Genomic DNA, 26,700 nt, shown 5'->3' with positions numbered 1-26,700 from the left:
GCAAAATTTCTTGAAAGCATTGGTAAGTCATTATTTCTACTTCCTCATCTCCCAATCTCTCCTCAGCACACTCCAGGCAGGCTTCCATCTCCACCACTTGAAGGTAGCTTACCTGTGACAGCCACCAACAAACCCTGTGAGCCCAGCTCAGTGGGCACTTCTCTGTACTTATCTTACCTGGCTGCTCTGTGGCATTCAACACAGAGAACACACCTCCTTCTTGAGACTTTCATCTAGGGGTCCCAAGCCATCTCACTCACCTGGTTTTCCTTCTTTGTTCCTGGCTACTCTTTCTCAATGTCCTTGGCTTGCTCCTCCTCTTCTGCTTGCCCTCTAAACACAGAAAGACCCAAAAGGATGCTCTTGCTACATGCTCCATGGATGACCTCATCCGGTCCCTGACCAGCTCAGGCCACCTGTGCCCACCACAACGCAGTCCCACGAGGCTTCCTTTGCTCTGTGAATTCACCAAGCTTGCCTCCACCATAGAGCTTTTCTTTAACCTATTGCCTCAGACTAGAATGCTTTTACCAAAGGGCAGCCCTTTGTGTTACTCATTCGCTCCTAAACTGTTCCTCCTCAGAAAGGCCTTCTCTGATCTAAAGAAGTCACCAAGGCACTCTGACATAAGCCCATTTGAATCTCCTGCATAACACTTACCATGTGCTGGTATTTTTCTTGATTACCATCTAGTCTAACTTAAATAGAAGCACCGTGGGCACGTGAAGCTTGTTGAAGTTGTTCACCTGAGCAGTCTCCTACCTAAATAAAATAGTGCTTGACACAAGGTAGCGTCTCAGGAAACATTTGCTGCATGAATGAATCAACGAACAGATCTACCGATATTCATAAAACTCATAATTATGAGATGAAGTTGTAAATGTGAATTCACCTGCACTTTTGAAACATTTTGTTTTGAAGACATCAAAACCCCTGGAAGTTCTGCCAACAGAACATTCAGACTGCAGCAGAAATACACAGCAGAACTAGTTCTCACTATTAAACACCCTACTGAACTAAAGAAAAGGCCAATTCCAATTTTTTGGAAATGTTGAATGCTTCTCAGATTTGAGACGGGCTGTTTGTGTTCCGCATTCGAGCCAGGAACCCTTCACCTTGTAACACGTCCCCGCTGATGGAATTGGTAATCCCCGGCACGGTGAAGGCAGGGACCAACGCAGGACCAGTGAATGCTGCTCCACCCATGGCCAAACAGCGAGAGCACGTGGCTCCTCTTCCTGCCCTGTTCCTCCCATGCTCATTCAACACGCATCACCACACAGAGCCTTAGTGGCCATAAGAAATTATTCATCCAGAATCTGATGTCTCTTCTCCAAAGACATACACACTTAGAACTTCAAAAATTCCATTTCTCTGATAAATCATTCATATACTTTTATCCACCACTTTCAAATGACTAAAAATACCTAGTGGCGCAGTAAACTTTGGCTCTCATACATATTGAGAACAAAAAAATGCAGTTACCTTTTACCAAAATTCCCTGAATGATTTAGGAAAATGAAGTCATTCAGGGAAACCGTAATCACCAATGCTGAAATCAGAAGAGGGACGTAATGTCTCAAAGAGGCACATTTAGAATGACCTCCAACTTTCAGAGTGTTAAATCGTACACTAAACCCACCAAATGGTTATACATTAATATACTATATTAACTTCTTAACTTTCCCATTTTCAAGGTAATATTATTTTGAGGATTATTTTTTCCTAACATACTACTTGAAGCTCTGAATAATTACACCTCCACTCAACACACACGGATACACAGAGGCTCAGAAAATCTTGTATCTCATGGGGCTAATTAAAAAGGATTTTTATTTCTATAAGGAATGAATGAGATCTTTGTTAACCCATTTTAACAAGACTCTAAATGACCCTGGATTTATCTTGCCCTAGTTTTCAAAATGTAACTGACCCAGAATAAAGTAAGCTTATCCCCAAATTCCTGGCAAAAACAGAACCAAAGTTCCCAGAAGCCAAAACTGTATATATTAATACAATCTAAGAAAAAAAAAATTTTTCCTGAAAAAAAACCACACAGTGTAAACATAAGAGTTCTTATTTTATTTTTCATTTAATTAGAATATTTTTAAGATTATGAGGCTTTATAATATCAAGGCAAACAACCTTCCAAGAAAACACAGTGAAACATACTATCAGCTACTAGAATAACAGGAACTTTCTGGAAGTTTTTATATTGTTACAGTACAACACTGATAGGCAGAGAAAGGCTATAAGTTGATTATTTTCTCTGGGTATAATAATCATCTCACAAGCCAAAACAGATCCCAGAGACGATTTGCTTTTATTCATAATAACTGAGTAGTCTGAATTGGTTAGGGAAGCAAAAGTATTACCTGCTAACACGTCTTTTTCCTACTCTTCATTCATCATTTCCATCAAAATTCCACACTGGGAATTTTGCTGCAAAGGGCTAGATATTCCACCCAGAAGCCTTTTATTAATCCTGTTCCTCCTTTTAAGACTTCACATGGTTTCATCCACTCACAGTCATAATAAGGTAGACTAGATTTTTCACTCAGAACCACGACACCAAAGTGCTATTGGGCTCCAAAACATCACAGACACATCTCACTGCCTCACGTCTAAAGAAATCATGTTTCCATCCTACCTGACAATTTTCGGAACATGGAACAGTTCTTCTAATCCAGAGTACGTTATAGACCTTTGTTTTTTTATATTGGAATGGCCACTCAGTTATTCATTATGCAATTGTTTATTGAAAGCCTAAAATATACACAAACATCACTGTCAATAAAGATACAAGAGTACTATATGCAGAGCGCCTAAAACATACTTGGAGGCGCTCAGGATTACTGAAGGAAATGATACGCAAAAAAGAGAGGAAATTCAAGGATTAGAAACAATTACATAAGGCTCAGTAAGAAGACAACAAACTCCAGGGAAGTTCTGACCAAATTGTTTCATTTTTACAGTGAGAGGAGTATGTAACTCACCTTGCAAACAATGTTACATAGAGAAAATTTGTATTGTTCATCTCCCTAAAAGTGAAACATGAAAAGATAATCCAGATATTTTCCTTCCTATTTTGGTTGAATTTGTACAATAGATACCAAAATTAGGAACATAACCCTATCAAGTTAAAGACTTCAACTCATCTCATAAGAATAATTGCTTATATTTGCACCCAGGCTATTTTCTCACTTCACATGACATCAACAGGCAAAAGCACACCTAGACTACGTGCTTCTTCAAGGTGCCCCCACTTATTTTTGTTTGTACCTATCACACCTAGCTCACCAAACATAGTTGGCACTCAGCGTTTACTAATAACTAAATAAAATTAAACTTGACACCTCCATTATGAACCTGGTAATCTAACCCACTAAACAGAGATAATATTTAACGCTGCTAAAAATAATACACAAATTGAAAGCCTCCCTGCAGATGGATACTCAATAAATAATGAATAAATTTAAATGGAATAATAACTACAGAGACTCACATTTCACTACTGGGCTCTACCAAGTAATGATACCTACGCAGATGATCCAGAGGATTTTTAAATCTTTTAAAATATGTAATCTAGATGATAACGGTATTAAATAAAACATATGAGCATTGTCTGAAATGACACAGCAAACTGGGCTGAATATGTTTTTATACAGGTTCGTGCAGATGGTTAACCATTCACCAGCATGTTGGCAGGACTGTGTGAAAGTTAACTCCTCCCATGGTGGCAAAGGTAACAGAATACACACTCCTTCCTCGTTCTGTGTCTAATTAATGACAACATTCTGTATCTGGATATTGTTTTTCTAAAGCACTGGACTATACCGTTTTTGAAACCAAAATAATTTTTGCTTTCTGTTATGTAAATTTATTGTGTCCTATAGACCAACAAATTGTATTTATTTGATAAAAAAAGAAATAGCTTAAATCTGAAATATAGAATTGCCTACAAGTTGTCATTTAAAATTTCTTAAGAAATGATAAATGCTTGAGGTGATTCATACCCCAATTACCTTGATTTGATCATTGTACATTGTGTGCCGGTATCAAAACATCACATGTGCCTATAAATATATACAACTATCATGTACCCATAATAATTAAAAAAAAATTCTCAGAATGACTCCACCTAGGCTGCCAATTTCACTCATTACTATCACTGTCAAATGGGCCTCCCCCGTGTCATGCTTTTAATCTTTCCATAGCACAGGAAGGTCTCAAGAGTTTTTTATAAAGTACCTCTTATCTGCAACAATTTATTTTAAGCACATTGATATTAATAATATTTGATGGCCTTCTTATTTGATACTATTTTACTTAGTAAAAACACATTAAATAAAATTAATAATTTGTATACTATGTGTGTTATCACTATTATCCCAAACAGCTCAGTTTCAAAACCTTGGATCCTCGCTACCTTATTCTCCCCACTCAATAGTTGCAAAGGCCTGTTGAGTCATCCCCATTAAAGTTTTCATATCTGTCCCATACTTTCATACTCGGTGCTATAACCCTAGTCCAGGAAAACACTACCAACACCCAGATATTTGCAAATGCTTCCTAACTGGTTTCTCCAACTCTACCTTCCCGCCCTTTTCCAGCCTTCCTAGAGCTCAAAGCCAGATTAATCCCCTACTCACAACTCTGACCTGTGACCACATAACTCTCACTGCCTAAAAGCAAAAACCCCAAAGGAGTCGGGTTTGAATTCAACTCCCTGAAGGATCTCAATCTCAGAAATACCTCTGAAGGGATTCTTACTTTGGTCTCAAATTACACTGAATGGCAAAGAAAATCTCTTCCAACTTTAAAATCCTGTGATACTTTTTCCAACTTTACCCCTTACTGCTTTCATAATCACATCCATCCAATACTTCAAAAAACTGTTCCCTGGACATACCTCTCCCACCTGAAGGGCCCAGCAGAGATGTTTCGGACAAAGTACGCAGTTTCTATTTTCTTATGATAAAAGGGAAGGAAGCACCTATCGCTTTGCCACATAAGAAACTCAAATGGAAAGATTTGAGGGAATTCTATAATGGACATCTTGGTAAAACAAATAGTTTTTAAAGACAGCCATTTATTTATCATTTTAATAGCCTGACTTTCCATATCTCAAATTTATTTAAAACATGGACCATCCAGAGTCATACAAAATGCACCAAACTAAAATAAATTCCATTTTTTACATGAACCTGCTCAAATTCCTACATATCATTCCTTTCTCTTCCTAACCATCCAACCATTGCAATGCTATTCGCCTCACTAGATGCAGAGAACATAAACATCTACCTACAAAAACTACCCTGAAAATCCCTTCATAATGATATTCTCTCAAATATCACACAAAGGATGAACAAAAGGAAAGATGAAGTCACCTGCTTATTGCCCTCCTCTATGAATTTCCGCAAAGCACTACTTGATTTCCAGGCCTTGATTTCCATACGGAATATCTGCTTTTGTAACATATCAGTGATGAATCATCACATTGCAATTCAGATGTTTTAATATTTTCTTGAGTGTATTATTCTGACTCAGGGTGTTGCCACAATTATTTCACCTTAGATTAAGTTTCTGATAAAATTAATTAGGCCATTCTTTCTGCCTCTAAAAAAGATTGTGAAACAAAGAGAAATAAAAACTTTCTTAGGAGCAGTGATCCTGAGCCTCTCATATTACACGAAATCTCTTCTCATATTACTCCAAGGATCGCTGAGCACATGTGAATTTTATGAAATGTAGGTCTACTTACATGGTATACAAAGCCAAATGCTTTCAAGACCATTGCCAACAGCCTTCAAGTCAGTAATACTTCACGTAGATAGTATCGCCTATCAATTCTTTTTGCCCAAATAGCTAATAATCCTGTCACGAAACCAAAACTGCCTTTAGAAATATATACAAGTTCCTTCCTTCTTATTTTTTTTCTTTTCTTCCTTCCTTCTTTCCTCTCTGCCACTCAGCCTAAGCCCAACAACACTGGTTGAAAGAATCATTTATAAGTTCACTGATAATAATGTGGAACTTAACTTTGGGAAATCTATTCATTTCACAGTTAAGCCTTCATTTCACAGGCATGGGAACTTCTCGGTTGATATCTCGAAGGTACCTGGCTTACGTGAGCAGACCTTGCTCAGTGTCAACTTGATGACATTACAGTATTGGCTTTCCATTTCTCCCCCTATGGAGCAATGCATACAGCACCACAGTCCTCTAAATACATCATGAAAGTAAATCATTCAGACTGGCTAGTGCATAAATATATCACATTTCCATTGCAAAACAGCCCATACTAGTCTCCTATTGTAAAGCAGATTGCGTAACCTCATACAATTCAAAACATGCTATATAAGAAACCACTCACTTCTCAGTAACTTGCTAATTACTTTGAGCTACTAATGAACCCCAGATCACCAATGTTACTTAAAGATGCCCATTCATACTCTGGATATAAAAGTTTGCTATGGATTAAAAAGGATGAGGCTAAGATTCAATGAACTTTCCAGAGAAAGTTTTTAAGGAAATTCCCTCTTTCAAACTGTTCTTTGAGATGTGTCAAAGAGAGCGGGATGCAATAGAAAAATGTCCTCCAAGTTAAAACCCAGCCATGCTGCTCACTAGCTGTGTGACTCTGGGAAAGTAATTCAGTCTTTCTGAGCCACGGCTTCTTTCTCTGTTCCTCAAAAATTTAAAAATCTACCTCACAATGTGGGATCAGATGAGATGATATATGCAAAAGTGCTATGTAAGCTAGAGCATGCTACATAACAGAAACTCACTCTGTAGTGGGGAAAAACATTATTTAATACATATAATAACTATAAGACTATAAATGCTCAAATAGACACTATGGGAGAACAGAGGAGGGAGCATGTTATCTCAGCCTAAGAGAGAGTGGGGCACACAGAGGAGGCGGAGTCTAATTGGCCTGGGATGGATGAAGGAGAGATGAGGGATGGCTGAGGGGGACTTCTGGGGCTGGAGGAGAGGCTAGGGAACATACAGGGAAACAACCTAAACAAAAGCACACGGGGGCAGGGAGGGAGTATGGTCTGTGGGGCTGGAGCACAGGGTGCTTATGGGGGCATGGTGGGAGATAAGGGCAGAGACAAAGCACCATATCAGGAAAAGCCTGTAAGCCATGCCTAGAAGTCTAGACTTTATCCCACCAGTGATGGGAAGCCATAGAAAAGAAATGTCAAAACGAAAACACTAGACTTCTGGTTATAATTTTTTCCTATATACCATGAGGTTTCTACTCTAGCAGTGTGCTCCTGGACAAGAAATACTTTGAGACATAGATTTTGACTGTAAATATGTAAAAAGGAATGATTAATCTGATGCCTTTACTGAGTCCCTACTCTGTATTAGGCACTATGGTAAGCCCTTGGCATATATTAAATTGTTCATCTTCAAAACACAGCTGCAATGTGGGCATTATCATCCACATTTTACAAATGAGGAAACTGAGACTGAAAGGATCAAATCTCTTGTCCAAGTTCAAAGAACAAGTAATTGGCAGAACCAGCATTAGAAATTACATTTACCCGAGTATTTAACTGCAGCCAAAACGTCACAGAAAAATAAGAACATTGATTTTTTTTCAGTTAAACGAAAGCTTGATTCCAACTATGTATGAATATTATGACATTATTTTTTTTTTAAGTTTTTACTGGAAGTTTTTTAAGTTCTTGCCTCAAGTATTATTACCTCTCAACAATTTCAGTCTTTCTTACTCTATACAAATGAGACAAAAATTACTTTTAAGAATACTGGTACATATAGATATAGTCTATTCCAACAGCTACTAATTTCTATCTCAATCCCAAAGTCAAGAAGCAAATCATTCAAAACTGATTTTTAATTAAAAGGAAAATATCAGGAAGAAAGTCATTTTGCAATCTTTATTGTAAGTGACTCAAAATGTATGACTTTAAGTAACATTCTAAAAATGTACCCAATACAAAATTTAAAAAGTATTGGATAATACTGTCCATAATCTTAAAATTACTTTAAAATACATAGTTTCACATTTTGAAACATTTGCCATAGCCTTATTTCTTTTATACTAGCGAACTTTACTCAACTCCAAGATTCACTTTATCAATAAACATGGAAGATCTAGCGGCTAATGAATTTTCAAAATACAAAACAGATATTGCCAAGCTCCATAAAAAGCACTAACAACAAAATTGATAGTACTTATATACATGCACACATGATGCATGTGACTGAAAGGTCATTCATTTATAATATTACTAGTCTTCCTTTCTATTAAGGCACAATAAGAATGTGCATTTAAAAGAGGTTATGCAATAAGATACAAAGTAAGTACAAACAACGCCAAGTAAACTATGGTTAACTATTTACTTTTCACTACAATTAAATACATAGAATAAGAAACTGGAGATACCAAATTCCTTCCAGGTATCACCTACTTTCTTAGAGAGCTGAGATAGCAGTAAAAAAATTTAAGTGTACTGAAAGGTTTCTACAGTTGGAAAAACACAGATATATTAAAAATCCCCCTAAGAGAGACAGACAGCAATGTGATCTGTGACTAGATGAGGACACGGTTTCCACGGTTTCTGCAGGTGCTACCCCACCCAGTCCGAATTACCTTGCAGTGAAATATGGAGATCATCGATGCCCAAGGAAACCTGCTCATCTTCCGTGGGAAGCGCAGGACCAGATGCCATGCTTCGACTCGATGGAGATTATATCTTGTCCATCTTAGTTAAAGAAGTAAACTGAAAGTGAAATGGATAAATAAATGTTCATTAGTAACTTTGCAGCTCTGCATTTCTAGTAAACAAGCATTGCCAGAAAACAGCAGCAGCCAAAAGCTACCCTCCGAAACAAGGATGGCTTTCTAGTGTTTCTACAGTCCATGAGGAGCAAAGTAACTACGCCTTCTTTTTGAATTATAATCAAGATTTTGCCCTGTGACCTATTCATGCCCTTTAGAGTTGTTTTCAGAACTCCAAAAGAACTAGCACTGTGGCCGCTACACCAGTGGTGAAAAGGAAAGCTATGCGATTACATTTAATCATTTGTCTAGAGGAAGTAGAGTTGATACAAACTGATATCTTAGGCGTTGGTGTATATGTTGTTGTTAACCTTCAAACCTGCAAGGATTTTCTTTAAAACTTTTTTTAAACTTAGTTCCTTTTCTGCTCCATAAATGTTGCCATTTACTGGAAACAGTAAGAGCTGAGCCTACATAGCTTGCAAAGTGAAACTAAAAAAAAGTAATATTATCAAAAAGAATATTTTGATGAGGTAGCTATTATGTTGAATTGTTTTCCCAGGGGCTTGTTCCCACGAACACATTTTTCTCCCTAGCCCCACATTGACTCTTAAAGAATCCTTCCAGTAAGAGTAATTTTTATTCTATAACTCTTAAAAAGCACTGATTCACAAATGCATATGTCACTATTAGTTTCTGGGGGCTGAGAATAAAACACTGACTTCTCTGACCATACAGAGGGTAAAATAACAAAATAAAACTAACCAAACATAAAACTATAAAAGGTATTGGGGTGGACAAAGAAATAGATAAATGTATAGCTTTGTGATCAAGCAAGTATTGCAAAATGTTAATGTTGGAATCTATGTGTTAAATATATAGGTGTTCACCGTAAAACCCTTTAAACTTTGCTGTATACTAGAAATTTTTCATAATAAAATGCTGGGAGGAAAACTAAAAATAAATTAATCCAAGGCCAACAGCTAGATACAATCAATCATAGTAAATATTAAATAAACCACTTTTAAAAATGGTCATCATACAGTTCATGCTATAAAAATCTATCAATCCTGTTTATCATCAAATATCTTTTATTATCTCTTCCATGGTTCACCATCAAAGATTTTACCTATCAAATAAGCTTTACTAATTAATGATTAAGTTGTTTGATCTCTGGATTAGTATGACTCAGAACACCAGCCTGAGGTAACAGTGTTGCTGTACTGAGCTACACTGCCCTGTAATGAGTTGATACAATTCTAACCAAAAGGGAAGGCTGTTCCTTAGTTCATGGTGAGGCTAGGCAGCCCCATGACTGATAAAGACACAAATGTCCTTAGCTTAGTGATATACTGAGGACCTCCGCCACCCCTTCCCATACCCTAGGGTTCCTGAACCCAAAGTTCTTCTTCATTTTGACAGGAGAAAAACTGAATTTCACAATGAATTTCCTAAGGGCACCCATTATTCCATGACAGAGCTATTAAAAAAAAAAGAATAATAACAATAGTAGCAACCACTTCTATACACTTCTATATAGACACTGTTCTAAGCACTTTGCACAACCTCCTTTAATCTTTATAACAACCGTATGAGTTATAATTATCCCTATATTTGAAAGGCAAAACTGAGATGCACAAATACAGTTGTCTAAGGACACACAGCTAATAAATGATGGAGCCAAGACTTGAATCCAAATGATTTTGGCATCAGAATTCATGCTCTAAACCAACACAGGATAGTACCTCCTAGAGCTAGCAAAAGTTTGCCATATGTTATTTATCCTTGCTTTCATTCATTTACTCAGTAAGCATTTATACTGGGCTAGCGTCTCCTCTCAAGAAATTCAATCTCAGGGCCGGGCGTGGTGGCTCACGCCTGTAATCCTAGCACTCTGGGAGGCTGAGGCGGGTGGATTGCTAAAGGTCAGGAGATCGAGACCAGCCTGAGCAAGAGTGAGACCCTGTCTCTACTAAAAATAGAAAGAAATTATCTGGCCAACTAAAATATATATGGAAAAAATTAGCCAGGCATGGTAGCGCATGCCTGTAGTCCCAGCTACCTGGGAGGCTGAGGCAGAAGGATTGCTTAAGCCCAGGAGTTTGAGGCTGCTATGAGCTAGGCTGACGCCACAGCACTCACTCTAGCCCGGGCAACAAAGCAAGACTCTGTCTCAAAAAAAAAAAAAATTCAATCTCAGAATGACAAATGAACACAATATTAAGCAAAATCCTCTAAGATTGTGGTACCGGTCCACAGCACGTTAGGGGCCGGGCCGCAGAGCTCTGCCACCACCCCCCACCCCATCCATGGAAAAACTGTCTTCCATGAAACTTGGAGGGTGGGGGGCAGCCACAGCAGGAGGTGAGCAGTGTGCAAGAAAAGGTTGGGGACCACTGCTCTACGAGATGCATGTAGAGTGCACTCTGGAAACAAGGGGGAAGGCACGCCCCATCACTGGAGGCTGGAAATGGACGTGGCTGTCAGGAGTTGCAATGGACTGAATTCTTATGTCCCCAAATTCCGTAAGTGGAAATCTATTCCCCAGTATTAGAAAGTAAGGGCTTTGGTAGGTGATCCTCACTAATGGGATTAGTCGCCTTAGAAAGAGGACCAAGGGAGATTTCTCATCCCTTTTACCATGTGAGGTCTAGTCAGGCCCTCACTAGACACCAAATCTGCTAGCACCTTGATCTTGGACTTACAAAACCCCACAACTGCGGGAATTCGATTTCTGTTGTTTACAAGCTACCCAGTTTATGGTATTTTGTTATAACAGCACAAACAGACTAAGACAGGAGTATATTTAATATAAAACAGCATTTCACCCCAAATAATCCCATTAGCATTAGCATTATTTGGATGGTACCACGAATTTGGTAAGAATGTCTCTGAGAGTAGTTACTACCACTTGATATTAATGAAATATAAAGGATCAAACGGAGGAGAAAGAATCATTTGCCATATTTATATTAAAAATAAAAACACAACAATAAAGACAAGTTGATAACCAGAGAATCAAGAAATATTCCTGTTCTAAACTGGTGTGTGGGTTTCACTGGATTGTACGTTAAAGTTGTAGGAAAACACTGGGTGCTGTGGTTCGTGCCTATAGTCCCAGATATAGTCCCAGGAGGCTCGGGAAAGCAGATCACTTGAGCTCAGGAGTTCAAGGCTGGCCTGGGCAACACAGTGAGATCCCATCTCTAAAAAAATTTTTTTAATAAAAATTAAAGAATAAAGTTGTAGGGAAAAAAATCAGATAAAATGACAGGCCCCCAAAAAACAGTCTAGACCTTAAAACAACTAGATATCTGAGAAGTTTCTGTTTTTAACCATGAAAAAGTACAGCAAAGTCAAAAAATATAAATTATAATTTTTTATTTCCTAGCAAATTTCTTAGAGAATCTAAAATGTTCATCAAAAGTAAAACCACACTTTGAAGACTGAATCAATTGGAAGTCCTAAGTGATTAACTCAAGTACTGTCTTAGTACAGTTATTTATCAAAACATGCTACAGGCGTCATGAGGATGTGACTGAAGACAATTTCTGATGACATTTCCAACACAGTAGTTTTTGGTGAGAAACAGGGAGAAACCGTTGACATTTCCAGAGAGGAGTTTACCTGTCAAGCAGGGCCCAGGAAAAACTGGAACAGAGTACAGAAGAAAAGTTTAGAGAGATTTCTCAAGATCTGAATTGAGAAGGTAGAAAGACTATGGAAGCAAAAGGCAGAAAGAGGAGTGAGGGTTTCGCCAAGGGCTCGTGTGAGTCACAGGGGTCACTGTTAACCAAAAGCCCCGGAACTACCCTAACCCTGCGTTCTGACTCCCCTGAGGGGAGCCGGGGAGCTGCGTCCCTGGGTAAATCCCAGCCCAGAAGAGACGTTCCCAGGCACTCCGCACAGCTTTCCTTTTCCCTTTCAAATACAAGTTATCACAATCATGTAACAAAGCTGGGGTTTAGATTAAAACAAACGAGACTATTCTTAAAAGTGAGTAACATCTTCAGGAACATAACCAAAGGTTGGGTGAAGAATTAATGTAGCGGCATTAAAGTTTCTAGGGCCAAGTGGAATTGTGTTTTAAAAATTCATGTAAACAAATACATAAACTTTCATAAATGGCATAAGCTATTTTGAAATGATTGTGGTTTGCTTATATGATATTGCTTAATATGCCTGTGGTATCTCCAAAACCTCAAAACACTAGTAAATTTCCCTTTTTAAAAGAAATCTTGGCATTTACTCCAATTATTAGAATGTTTTCAACTAAAGAATGAAATCTAAATAGAGATCATCTCAAATGAAATGGGATTACGGGTGATTTTTATTTTCTTCTTTTTGCTTATCTGCATTTTCAAAATTTCAGATGATGAATATGTATTTCTGCTGAAATAAGAAAAACATTTTTGCTTTTATTTTAATGAAATGACAAAAAAATGGGGAATAAGGTATTACTTATGGCCGGGCGTGATGGCTCACGCCTATAATCCTAGCACTCTGGGAGGCCGAGGTAGGAGGATCACTCAAGGTCGGGAGTTCGAGACCAGCCTTAGCAAGAGTGAGACTCTTGTCTCTACTAAAAAAAAAAAATACAAAGAAATTAGCTGGACAACTAAAAATATATAGAAAAAATTAGCCGGGCATGGTGGCGCATGCCTATCTGTAGTCCCAGCTACTCGAGAGGCTGAGGCAGGAGGATCACTTGAGCCCAGGAGTTGGAGGTTGCTGTGAGCTAGGCTGATGCCACGGCACTCACTCTAGCCTGGGTAACAAAACGAGACTCTGTCTCAAAAAAAAAAAAAAAAAAAAAAAAAGGTATTACTTAGTTCAGGTTCAGTTCTTCAATCCATATGCTATAGAACTTACACATCTATATCTTCATAATGAAAACGCCCTCCTAAAAGAACAAAATATTTTTAAAATTCTCTGAGTTTCTCAGAAATTTTCAGAAAATACTTCCAAAAGCCTTTTTGGAGCTCAATGGGTCTTTCATTTTCTCATTATTAGATAGTTTGTTAATAGGCCCTGCCAGTTAAACAGCAATTGAAAAATCACTTTGTCAATATTTAGAAAAAAGCATCTATCCTATCTTTAAAGGTTGATCAGGCTGGATACAGTGGCTCATGCCTATAATCCCAGAATTTCAGGAGGCTGAGGTAGGAGGATCATTTGAGCCCAGGAGTTTGAGACCAGCCTGGGCAATACAGCAAGACCCCAACTCTAGTCCTTATTTAAAATTTAAGGAAAAAAACGTTCATGAGAAGGTGTATCATAGCAGGATATAGTAAATACATTCATGTATTTCTTTAATAGAGTGATTTAAATGGCAGCATTTTCCCTGGGCTGTCTTCCTTGTTCTTTTACTAATCTTCAGCTATACCATGTTATTTATGGTCCACCTAGGAATTCTGAAGGATCTCCCTTTTGTCATTTAAGTTACAGAGCTATTACTAGAAACTGACAGTTATTAACTTTGATCCACCTACAAACTCACAGCAGAGAGCTGGTGAAACATTTGCAGTAAGTTTCTTTATCTTTTCCCCATAAACTTTTCCTAAGTCTGTTATTATTCATCCTGTGGTCATCATTTGACCAGAAGCAATTGGTGCAAATTCCCAAGCCAGGTGATTTATAAAGTCCACTCTATTATCTCCTCCCAGGCACTTTGTTAATATAATGACCACCACAAAATACCAGAATGATCACTCCTATCTATTCACTACATGTTTAGAAAATAAACATGTAACAATTCTCAGGTTATAATGCCACTGGGCTTGCAATCTCGTGATGAAGCAGTGTCACTCAGCAGCCAATACCACCTGTGCCGCTAAACTACCCACTTAAACCATGATCATCCACTTCCCTAAAAGAGCCTTCTGTTGACCTTGACCCAGTCCTGATGCTCTCAACTGCAGTGTCCGTGGCTACAGAGTGGGAACAATACTTTTCTTATAGAGTGGTTGTTGGAATGTAATGAAAAAGCCCGTGAAACTAAAAACCACGTAACAACTAACATTCATGGAGCACTTACTATCAGGGACACACTGCAGTATAGAAAGGGTATTTGTTATAATCTGTGAAATACATTTACTGGGATTATCCCCTTTCTTAATCAGCAGTAAAAATTAAAAGCTAGTCACAACACTAAAACAAAGAGTAAAAAAACTTAAGGATGAAAACTTCCAAAGCTGCAAAACTTGATGTGTGAAATCAGTGCAGATCCAGAAAGCTCCCCACAAATGCTATCTGATTCCCCTCACTTGAGTACTTAAAGTAGTCAAAATTCACAGACACAGAGAGTAGAATGGTGGTTGCCAGAGGACGGGGGAAGAAGGAGTGGAGAGGTAACTGGTTTAATTAACTTCTGATTAAATTTTAATTGTTTAATGGATATAGAGTTTCAGTTTTACAAGATTAAAAGTTCAGGAAACAGATGGTGGTGATAGTTGCACAACAATGTGAATATACTTAATACCACTGAACTATACACTTAAAAATGGTTAAGATGGTAAACTTTATGTTGTGTGTATTTTACCACAATTTTTAAAAAAAAAGTTCTGAGAGAAAACTTTTCAACCTATAGTTTATATCCAACTAAAGTATGAATTAAGTGTTAGGGTGGGGAAAAAGTCATTCCCTGGCATCCAAATCTCCAAAAAATGTATGTCCTATGCACTCACTCTTAGAAAGCTACTGGCGGGAAGCTGAGCAAGGTGTGCTAGCTGCTTGGGGGCTTAAGACCAGCCTGGGCAAAATAGCAAGACCCTCCCATCTCAAAAGAAAAAAAAGAAAGAAATAAAGAAACAAAGAAAGCTATTGGTGGGGTTACTTTACTCCAACAAAGTAAGAGAGTAAAACAAGATGGAAGGAAGTATTCCAACAAAATAAAAAACTAAACTAAAAGTGAGAAAAACAGGGACTGGGAACTGAACACAGGAGAAATAAGGGGCAATTCCCTGGACAGTCCTGCAGCAGACGAGGCAGGAAAAAGGCAGGCTCTGGGAGAGAGGCCTGTGTGGAGGGAGGATAAAATGGGGAGGAGGAAGGTGAAGACAGGAAAGGGCGGGGGTGGTGGAATGAGGGGGGCACAGACTGCTGCCTCCGTGAGGTTGAAGAACTGTTTGAGCACTTCGGGAAATAAGCTACAGGCGCTGAAGGCTGTGGTCAGAGGGTATCTGAATGAGTGATTTTGAAGACGGAGTGGGTCCTCGTAAGATAGAGTTCCCATTTGGGGTCTCAGAAACTTTTTTTAAAAGCTATTCCTCCATTCATTCCACAAAGAATTTGTGGTTTGCAAAACACGTGCACCATTCTTCTGGGTGGAAATGCTGAGAAATGCTGAAGGGGAGAAGAATGAAGGGAACTGTCATCAGATGGCCTCATTTTTCTCAGGGAAATAAGAAGTGAGGTCATCTCTCAGGAGCGGGGCGCAAAGGTGGGGGCAAGTCCTTGAGAAATGCAGGTGCTTGGAACAGGTCACAGTGGAAAACATGAACAAACTGACCGGAGAAGCACACAAGGCCTGGGGGGCTGCTGAAGGCCCACTGAGGCCAGACCAGCACTCGAGGTCCAAGGTTTGCCCAGGAGGGCTCGGCAAAGAAACTCTCACAACTGCCTGATGCTCAAGTAAAGCGGCAACTGCTGGTGACCTAATACATTTCTGCCAACTAAAAAATGCTCTAAAATCACACATATACACAAGGAGACATGTTCGAGAATGTTCAGGGTAGAACAGTTTGCAACAGAATAAAGTGAAAATACTCCAATCCCATCAGCAGGAGAATGGATACTGCAGTCGATTCATACAAAGGAAGACTTTTCCACAGCTAAAACGAACAAACGACCCGTATCAGCATGGACATATATCAAAACTGCAATGTTGGGGCAAGGAGCAAGTGCAATAATAGGATAGCTGTACTGCAAAGGTGTTTATGTACTTCATGTAAATTTCAAACACACACATGCATACCTATGCAGTAAAAGGACAAAAACATGCTAGGTAGGGGATGGTCCCCACCAACTCAGAGAGTGGAGCACAAAGGACTGGGAGAACGAGACTTCAGTTATACAGTTAACTTAGTCAACATCTAAGCAGGGAGTAAATGGTGACTGCTTAAAATATTCATTATTAACATTCTCTCGTTGTGATAGCCTTCTACGTAAGTTAGAGAGAAGTGAGATGAACTGGTTGAAAGAGCACCAGATTCAGAGTTAGAAGAATTCGGTTTAGTCCCAGCGCCTGCGCTGACCACACGGCCTTGGGCAATCATTCAGCCTTTCCAAGGTCCCGTTTCTTCATCTGTGAAATGAGGATAATGATTTTGTCTGGGCCAGCTCAAAGACTTTCAGATCCCTGCCAAAGAATCTAACCTCAAGTTCTCTGCTGCACTTTTAAAAACACTGGATTACAAGAAACAATATTCATGGAGGAATGCCTGAAACGGTTAGAGTCCACCCATTCCTGGATGTTGTCTTTGGATCCCGTCCAGCCGACGTCAGGGAGCTGTGAACCTGAACTGCATTGTTCTAGCCCCTTGGAGAACTGCTTTTATTAAAATGTATTCTGATGGGATCCCGTAAGCTGCACTGTGCAGGATGTTATAGGAAACAGTCAAGAGAAACCTGCCATTGTACTCTACACAGGAGTTCAGGAGTACACAGCCCATAAACCAGTGTTCCTTTTATGAGAACACGCTGTGGAAAATTCTCCCAGTCTCGTACCAAGAAAAACTGTGATCCTGAGCATCTACTCTTTCAATCTAATGACCATGTTATTTTGATAAACAAGGTTTCCCTCTCTTTTTTGGCTGCAATCACCCATCTCAACTACACATGATTTTATGGAAAATAAGGTATTTTATCAGTTGCCATATCCATCCATCTTTATTTTTCCTTCACTCCAATATCCCCCTCTATTTTTTTATTCTACTGAATTTTGTATGTCTCTATAAAGTACTTCAAACTTTCCCTGGAATAAGAGAAGGTACAAATAAAGTCACTCACATTCTGTAAGGACTAGATGAGATAACATATGAAGCATGCTGAAATTACAAAATGAGATAAAAATGTACATGTTATTTATTGGTAAGAAAGAAAAAATTGGTAGTGGAAAATGGAAGTTTACGTGCTTTCAATAAATGAGATTATCTTAATATTTTTCAATGCCATATCACTCGAGGACAGCTAGATTCTAGTTCTAAGCTCTAGAAGAGGCCTAATTTGTAGACAACACACTAAACCCTACTACACAAAGCAGATGAATGACTTGGTGACCTACTCCATCACTTCTGCCAGGTTCTGCTTGTTCCTGTCCCATTGCTCTTGTACTAAGCACATGTCACAATAGTCTGAGTCCCACAGAGACCCTGAATCAATAGAGTCTTGCCTAGAAGCAATGGATTATTGGTGGTGTTTCCAGGGCAGTGTGGAATAGTGAAGGGGCTAGCGAGAAGGTCATGAGAAACATAGTAAAAGGACTTATTATTTACAAGAAAAATATATTCTTAAGGATTCTTTATAATCAACAATATTTTTTTAATGATTTTACTCCTGGCGAATACACTCTTACTCTGCGTCCCCCTCCCATCTCCTCAATCTCCTCCCTCTGGGAGACGAGCAGTCCTGGCTCTGCAGTGTGATTTTATCCCTCTCTGCCCCAGCTCCCTCCACTCCAGCAAGCCAAGCACAAACTATAAAATGCCAGCCCATCAAAATGAAAAAAGACCATCTTAAACAGGACATACATCTTCAAAGAGCTATAAAAACCATCTTATCGTAATACAAATTATTTAAACTTTCCAAACAGTGAAAAGACACGAGTAGTTAGGTCAGCCGGGTCACTCAATAGGTTGGCTCTAGCCGAATTGATCTTCTTCCCCAAAGAAGCAGCTGTGTAACTAACAGATATCACTTAGCTCTGGTACCCACTCCAGGAGTAACTGCAGCCCTCCAAGCTGGCTGCAGCCCTCAGTCCCATTGCCTAGTTCTCGTTAGACCCTTCCTGGCATTTTAAGCTGGAGTATACTGCCTACCTCCCCGCGTCAGTTCACAGGCTGTATGTAGGTCCTGCATGTTAGCTTGACGGGCTCACATGAGCAATCCATTCCTTAGACGCTCCCACGCTGAGCCTATCCTGGCCCCGTGAAACAGGATCCTTGGCCCTGGGTCGTCTCCAGATTCCAGATTCTGGCTTTTTCAGAACAGACTGTTTGCTGTCGGATCCTTATTGAACATGGTGTATGGCAATAGATGTTTGAAGAAAGATTAAAAGAAGGAACAAACAAATAAACTTCAAACTCCTGGGCTCAGGAGTGATCCTCCTGCCTCAGCCTCCGGAGTAGCTGAAACTATAGGCGTGCGCCACAACACGTGACTAATTTTTCTATTTTTTGTAGAGACGGGGTCTTGCTCTTGCTCAGATTGGTCTCGAACTCCTGGCCTTAAGCAATCCCTCCTGCCTCTGACTCCCAAAATGCTAAGATTACAGGTGTGAGCCACCACACCCAGCCTTTCTTCCATTTTTAACAAAAAATTTTTTGTCCCCAAATGGTCACAATTCTTGGCCATAGGAAAACAGAACTGCCCTCAAACGTCTTCCTGGATGTATTTTAAGGTAAAATGTCAATTTCTACTTGTAATGATTTCCACCCCCTGCCCCCTGGGTTATCAAGGTTTCAAGAACCAATAGTTGATCCCCAACTATTCTGGAAGAAAAAAGGAAGTTGGGGGAATGGCGAAATCCTGTTAAATTTACAAAGCTGAACTAGTCCTTCTGAACTGTGCTCAAAATGGTTGCACACACAACTGGCAAAATTCTGAGAAGAAAAATGACCAAAACATTTGGGGAAATACATGCACAATCTCATTGTGATTGTTACAGTATGTATGTATGTATTTATTTATTTATTTTGAGACAGTCTCTCTCTGTTCCCCGGATCAGCCTAGCTCACAGCAACCTCAAACTCCTGGGCTTAAGTGATCCTCCTGCCTCAGCCTCCCAAGTAGCTGGGACTACAGGCGCTCACCACCACGCCTGGCTAATTTTTTCTATTTTTAGTAGAGACGGTGTCTCGCTCAGGCTGGTCTCGAACTCCTGAGCTCAAGCGATCATCCTGCCTCAGCCTCCCAGAGTGCTAGGATTACAGGCGTGAGCCACGGCACCTGGCCTTATAACAGTGTAACAGTATTTCTGTCAAGTGTTTTAACATAACTGTACAAGCATTTTTACACACGTTTCTGTTGTGTGGCATTTCCCCACATGTGATGAAGGACTGTTATCTCTAAAATTCCAACTACTAGTCTTTCCAAGACATTTAAAAGAAATATCTCTAAATTTTAAATGTTTGACAGCAAATACTTAATGACAGCCAAAAATACGTTAGCTGTTAAAACGAAAAGTTTGCTTCTGAAACAAAGTATTTCTTCAGAAAAATATTTGCCAATTTTAGTGGCAACTGCAGAGATACTTTCACATACAGATATTAATTTATTTTTTAAAAAGGGCAAAGGCAAAGTGATTTGCTTTTTCCTTTTGGCCCTCATTACTATAACTGACCCAAACTACACATGCTTTTATCAACAGAGGCACCAGCTGCTGCCTGGCCAGGGACCTGTTTTTCTCTTTAACTGTGTTCCTTATAGAGGAAATTAGCAAAATTAATCTTTTTCAGATAAGAGTCTGTTTTGTCTTATAATGTCCAAGACCCACTACAGCCCTGAATCATATGTATGCGTCTGTGAAGGGGACCCGAATATGTCATCCCAAAATAGTCCTCTTTGGCATGAGGATTATTTTGAGCTGAAGGCAACTGAGAACAGCGGGACAAGCTCTAAAAACAGGGCTAGTTTCCCTTTTGTAAAGGAAATTTACATTTACAAAGGAAATTTCCATTTGTAAAGGTGTCTCCCACTGCAGTACCACAAAGAGGAGGATGTCTCTGAACAACTCCTATCAATGGAGAAGGCACTTCTATCTCCAAAAAACCTTACTAAACAACCTTGTATACCATACATTTCCTAACCACCTTCCCATAACTTACACCCCTTCTCCTTTGTCTACCTCCTTTTCCACACTTTGTCATCCTTTGGGTGGTATATAGGCCCCCAAATTGTGCTGTATTTCTTTGTGAACTTCCCCGCATATGTAAGTTATTAAAGCTGTTTTTTCTCTTGTTAATCTCTTTTGTCAGTTTAATTGGCAGGGCCACTGAACCTAGGAGGGTTTTTCCTCCTCTATGATTGCTTAAGTTTCTTGCTTAATTTAGAAGCTTTCTGACCCAATTTTATTCTAGCACTAGAGCGTAAGATAAATAATATAAAAACATGGACCAAATTCATGGGGAGTCGGGAGTTCCAAGTGAGTCAGTATTAATTCATTCATTTAACAAATATCAATTGAGTGCTTACTATTTCCCAGGCACTGTATCAGGTAGTGGTATGCAACGATGAATAAATGGGAAATGCTTTCTAGAGGCAGGAACAGGGAGCTCAGGAAGCACAAACAGCAGTAACTGACCGCCTAGGGGAGTCCCAAAAAAGTAAAACTTGTCATCACAGGCAGAAAAGGAAAAGGAGTAATTCTATCTTCCTACCATCAAGATTTCCCAGCTAACGCAGGCAGGACCTAGCAAATGTGGATCAGGAGATGGGCAGGCTGGCCAGGACAAGTGAGCCTCGTCGAATTAGAAATCATTGACAAGTGCAAAAATAAATTTGTTCCTCTCATCCACAGGTGGGGCTCAGAAAACTATAACTCAAAGTGAAGGCCTCAGCATCAAAGTTTATCTCTGGCCTTCTCCTGCCCTCCCATCTCTCCTCATTCTCCCCAGAAGCAAAGCCACAGAAACCAGAATCCCTCTTCCCCAAGGTGGGTCACAGAAACGAAACCCCTTGCCCTGAAGCCAGCTGTAACACCTAAAAACCTCTTTCCCCACCTTTCTGGGTAAGAACTGGCCATGAATAAATTCTCTGGCCTACCCTGCTGATAAGTCATAAGACCCCCAGCATTCCAGAGAGGGGTCCTGCCCCATTCCCGGATGGGAACGCTGCACAGAGAGGCCAAGAGTCTGAGCAGATGGCACGGGCCTTGCTGGGTTTCCCGTCAGTCTATTACTGTCACATCCTACCCTTTCATCCAATCATATTTCTACACAGCTGTCTGTGCCTCACGCACCTTAGCATAATAATGGAGAGCTCACTCAGTCTTTGGGCCTTCATTCTGAAGGCTACAGTGTCAGCTAAGAAAGTTATAATTAAAGAAATATGTGTGCTTTTCTCTTGTTAATCTGTCTTGTTATAGGAATGTGGGCTGTGAGCCTGGTGATGGGCGAGGAAAGGTATCACCCCTTTCCTACCCTACACCACCACCACAGGGCCAAGGATCAAGAAATGTACCCAGGTATTTTTAGAGAATCAAAGAAAATCCTTTAAATTACATATGCTATAATTATAAAAAGTCAAATTACTGTTCAAATTTGCTTTCTACAAAATGGCATATATACTGTATTTACTTTAAAGAAGATTTTTGTACTATAACAGTATTTAATATGTGTTTATTCAAGTAATTTTAAATGTTACAGAAACTAAAAGAATAAGCTGTATCCATAGCCTCACCATCCAAATACTACCACTCCTAATATTTCGGTGACTTTTTAGAAAATTTTTATCTCTATCATAGGTCCTTTATTTTTATAGAGTTGTAATTATACCACAATATTTTTTTTTTTTTTTTTTGGTTCTGGTAAATATTAAGCATTGGTATTTCCATGTTATTAATCTCTACAGACATAATTCTAATGCCTGCATTATATCTTGATGGTTCATAAAAATTTAAACTGGAAAAGAACACCAAGATATCTCCTAAATATCTCAAGAAGACTACGAAAAAAAACGTTCGGTTATTGTTTAGCTTTCATTCATTTATTATTAGTCAATCATTTACCCAAAAAGTAATGTGCAGCTTGTATGTTCCAGGCACTACGCTGGGTAGTCAGGAAGATGGGACACATTCCACCTCCCTTAACTTGAGCCCCAGCCATCATTACCACTGTGCTTCAGCTCTGTCCTCTGCAGATAAAGTGAGTGAGTCCTACTGTGAGACTGGTTTCCAGTAGGACAGGAATGGTCAATGGGCAGCAGTCACAAGACCCAGGCTCATTTGGGCTAAACTATAACCAAGTCTGGCCTCAAGATCCCTGCCCAGGGAGAGAGAAGCAAGGACCAGCAGCCATCAGCTGCTGGCTGGCTACCAAGGGAAGGACAGTGCTTCCCTTCATGCCTGGGACACCCGAAGCCACACTAAGTGCAGTCTGGGAAACTGGTCTTAGGAGGAGGTGAGATCATGTAGGAGAATTATTCCTGGACTGGTGGTTTAGTTAGCAGACCTGAGTTTTGGCTCTCGTTCTATCCCAAGTTTAGAGGATCCATTGAACATATCTGATCCCTAGTTTTCTCATCTACAACATACAGGTGGAGCCAGACACTCTCTAAGAGCTCGTTTAGCTAAATAAGTCCATGATTTTACGATGCTATAAAAAGCAGGACTCACAGTCCCCAAAAAAAGCACCAAATCCAACCATCTCACCAATTTTTAAGCATATTTCAAGCACCACAAATGGGCAAAAACCAGTTTCTTGTTGCTATAGAAGTTATGTATCTTCCAGTTCGGTTACTGGGCTATTCTGAGCTGTGATAAATCTTCAGTCTGGCTGGCAATGCCAGTGAGGCCAGGGTGGGGGTTTGAGCCGCTGAGTCCTCTTGAAGGACAATCAGCTGCGCTCTCTTTTCTACAGAGACAGGCTGAACACCTTCCCACAGATACCCTCAGTTCAAACCTGCCCTCCTACAGGAAAAGTTCAGAGTAACCCTTACATGATGTTCTCTGGCAGGAGGGAAACTAGAGGGGAAATTATTTTTTTGATTCAAGTTTTCTTTATGAACTTTTTTTCTTTACAAATTCCTTAATAATTAGAGAGTGAATAGTCCATGCCATTTAAAACAAAATTAGCAGGACTACTACCCCAATAAGTACAAAATAAATTCTGTCAAACAGTTAAGATACCTAATTACAAAATATAACATTGATATACATCCAGTAGGTAAACAAACTTTGCACCTAATAATTGACTTTGCACCTAATAATCACACAATATATTCTTAAAATCACCTCTGTTCTACCTACCTCTTGAAATCAATGTCTATGATTAAAAAAGAAAAAAGGGAAGAAAATTCTATGTCATAAACAGTGAACAACAAAGCATGCATTTCACCCAGCCTTACAGGAATTGTAATCAATTATTCTTATTAAAAAAAATCATTATTTATCTGAAGATCATAAAGCTAAAAGAAGAAAAAAATACCATTAGCTCAATTACTCATGCACATACATTTCTCTTGGTGTTTAGTCAGGGACCCGGTTCCTGGACTAGGGATATTAAATGGAAGTGGTAAGTTTGTGCGTCTGCCTGTATGTATGTCTTTGTAGGTAGTGAGTCCATCCAACAGTACATTTGGAAACCTGTTTGAGACAGAGGCAGTGGGGGTGTTAAAACTACTTTCATCCTATAAAATGGCATCATTATCTGTCTGTGTTAGTACTACACAGGTGGGGTGGTGCTTGATCACTTCACTGTGAAGCAACACGATCCCATATTTGTGCAAGAGTTGGGAATGGCCGGGGACAATTAAGGAAATCAACATCTACTTAGTTTGCTTATTCTCCAGAACATCTCCCTTAGCTTCAATTAAGAATTCATTAGACTAAGATCTCCCCAGGGGCAAGGACTAAAATCTTTCATCTTTAAGACCCTAGCACTAACCGAAAACCTAGCACACAGCCAAGTGTTCAATAAATGGAAGCCGAATATTGTTGAATGAACACGTAGCTAACAGCATAATGAACAGCTCTACCTCAACATCTCACAGTTCAACATATTGCAAATAGAACAGGTAACTTCAGGTCTGGCCAGGAAGGAGTTACAGGGTCCAGAATTAACCTTCTTCTGTAAACAACTAGAAAATTAGAAAAAATATAGGAAACAATTAACTTGAGACTACAACAGGCAGTATAAGAGTGGCATCCTTCAGAAGGAAACAGGAAAATGAGTCCTGTGATCGCCTGTGCTCTCTACCTGGAGACAATTTCTAGACCTCAGCACACGAAGGGGACACCAAATAGAGCCTACTCATTTCACTGAGATAGGAGTTCAGAAAGGCCCAGGTGGCCGGAGCAGAGAAGAAAGCAAGACTGGGTAGCAGAAAAAAGGTAAGCTGCAAAGCAGGCTCCCTAACGGCCTCTACCCACCCCACGGTGAGCTCTGGAGGTAAAATGGTCCTTCAGAGTTGTATTAAGTTGGGCCTCGATGGCCCGGCCTTCAAACCCCCACCTCATCAGTCACTGGATGTGAGACCCTCCATCTCCATCCTCTGAGCAAGGCAGTTCACTGCAGCTGAAGGGGCTGAAAACACCTCCAGAGGCTGAGCTCCAACGCTTTCACGGAAGGGGTATCTGGACAGCGCACTGCAGGGCCTGCAGCGAGCTCTTACTACCATCCCCCTGGCTGCTTCACCTCCCTGCCTAAAACCCTCCTCCAAAGGTTCCCTCCCCATCAGTGGCCCAGCAACCGAGATTCTTCAGGATCTGGGGCCTCCCTACTTCTTCATCCCGCCTTTGACACTCTTGGCACAGGCCCCAAGGCTACAAATATGGCAAGTGAACCAAAGCTCTCCTTAATGCCCCATGCTCTCTCTCACCTTCTTGTCTTTGCCCGTATGCTTCTCCCATCCCATCCACTGGACAACTGCAACCCGCCCGGGTGGAGCGAGGCGATCTGCCTCTGTGCCCCCTGAGCAGCCCACACCGCAAACTCAGCATGTCCACCGCTCGCCAGATCTCCGCGTCTCAGGCCTCACTGCACCCCGAGCTCCTCGGTACGGCTTTCTTCTTTGCTTCCACAGTCCCCAACACCAAGCCGATGCAAAGTAGGTATTAAGCAAATGTGCGAGTTGTTCATGCGGAGATGGATGGGCAGCACCATTAAGCATTATCAACGGATCCCTCCCACCTTTACTCTTTTCTTAGTGGTTCTGTCTCTTCAGAAGAAAAGCCCTTCCTATCAGGAGCCAGGTCACATCACTGAAACTGTCCTGACAGTCACTCCTCTGCCCCCACAGGACCTCTGCAGTAGTACTCCCTTGCTCTAATCCTTCTGCCAGATCCTTCCTCATTATAGTCTACGCTTTTTCCATTTAATTTCCCTCAGTATTTTGTCCTTAGTTTGCCCGAGATGGTCTAGGAGAGGGAAGATGCTCACAGTGCCCCCTGGCCCTGATGCCCTGGCTGTGGCTCTTCTCTCAACTGTGACCTGAGCAGCTTTCTTTGGTCTCCCGGGCCACACAAACGACTCAGCTCTCCTCTGGGTCATCCTCCATCATCCTGTGACCCTTCAAAAAAATCTCTTCCTGATGCCACGATATATATGTAGATTTCTTCTTAGTGACAGGGTCTTGCTCTGTGGCCCGGGCTGGAGTGCAATGGTGTCATCATAGCTCACTGCAGCCTCAAAATCCTGGGCTCAAGCTATCCTCTAGCCTCAGCCTCCCAAGTAGCTGTGACTACAGGTGAGTGCCACCATGCCTGGCTAATTTTTTTTGTGGAGACAGGGCCTTGCTATGTTGCTCAGGCTGGTCTCAAACTCCTGGCCTCAAACTACCCTCCCGCCTCAGCCTCTCAAAGTGCTGGGATTACAGGCATGAGCCACCACGTCCAGCCTATTTTTTTTCATTTTAAAACAATTCATCACCTTCTGTATTTTAAACAATATAATCAATGCTACATTTATATTTTAGTTCATAAGACTTCAGGGTCTTGTCTAGGACAACTTTTCCCAAATTCAAAATATCCCTGTGGGGAAGGAAATTTATCACCTAATGTGATA

At 40.2% G+C, this 26,700-nt stretch overlaps 1 protein-coding gene across 2 annotated transcripts in view; it reads right to left on the bottom strand.

Moving 5' to 3' along the window:
• Positions 1-8,711, bottom strand: part of SYNE2 (spectrin repeat containing nuclear envelope protein 2) — a 256,293-nt gene extending 247,582 nt beyond the window's left edge. For both annotated transcript variants that reach the window (XM_069487386.1, XM_069487397.1), the window contains exon 1: positions 8,633-8,711. In XM_069487386.1, the coding sequence (XP_069343487.1) occupies positions 8,633-8,711 (79 nt within the window). The remainder of the gene's footprint in view (positions 1-8,632) is intronic.
• Positions 8,712-26,700: the final 17,989 nt, after the last annotated feature.

This window comes from Eulemur rufifrons, chromosome 2 (assembly GCF_041146395.1).
Source record: "Eulemur rufifrons isolate Redbay chromosome 2, OSU_ERuf_1, whole genome shotgun sequence".
NCBI classification, from domain to species: domain Eukaryota; kingdom Metazoa; phylum Chordata; class Mammalia; order Primates; family Lemuridae; genus Eulemur; species Eulemur rufifrons.
Note: the sequence above shows the minus strand (reverse complement) of the source record. Positions and strands in the feature narration are given on the sequence as shown.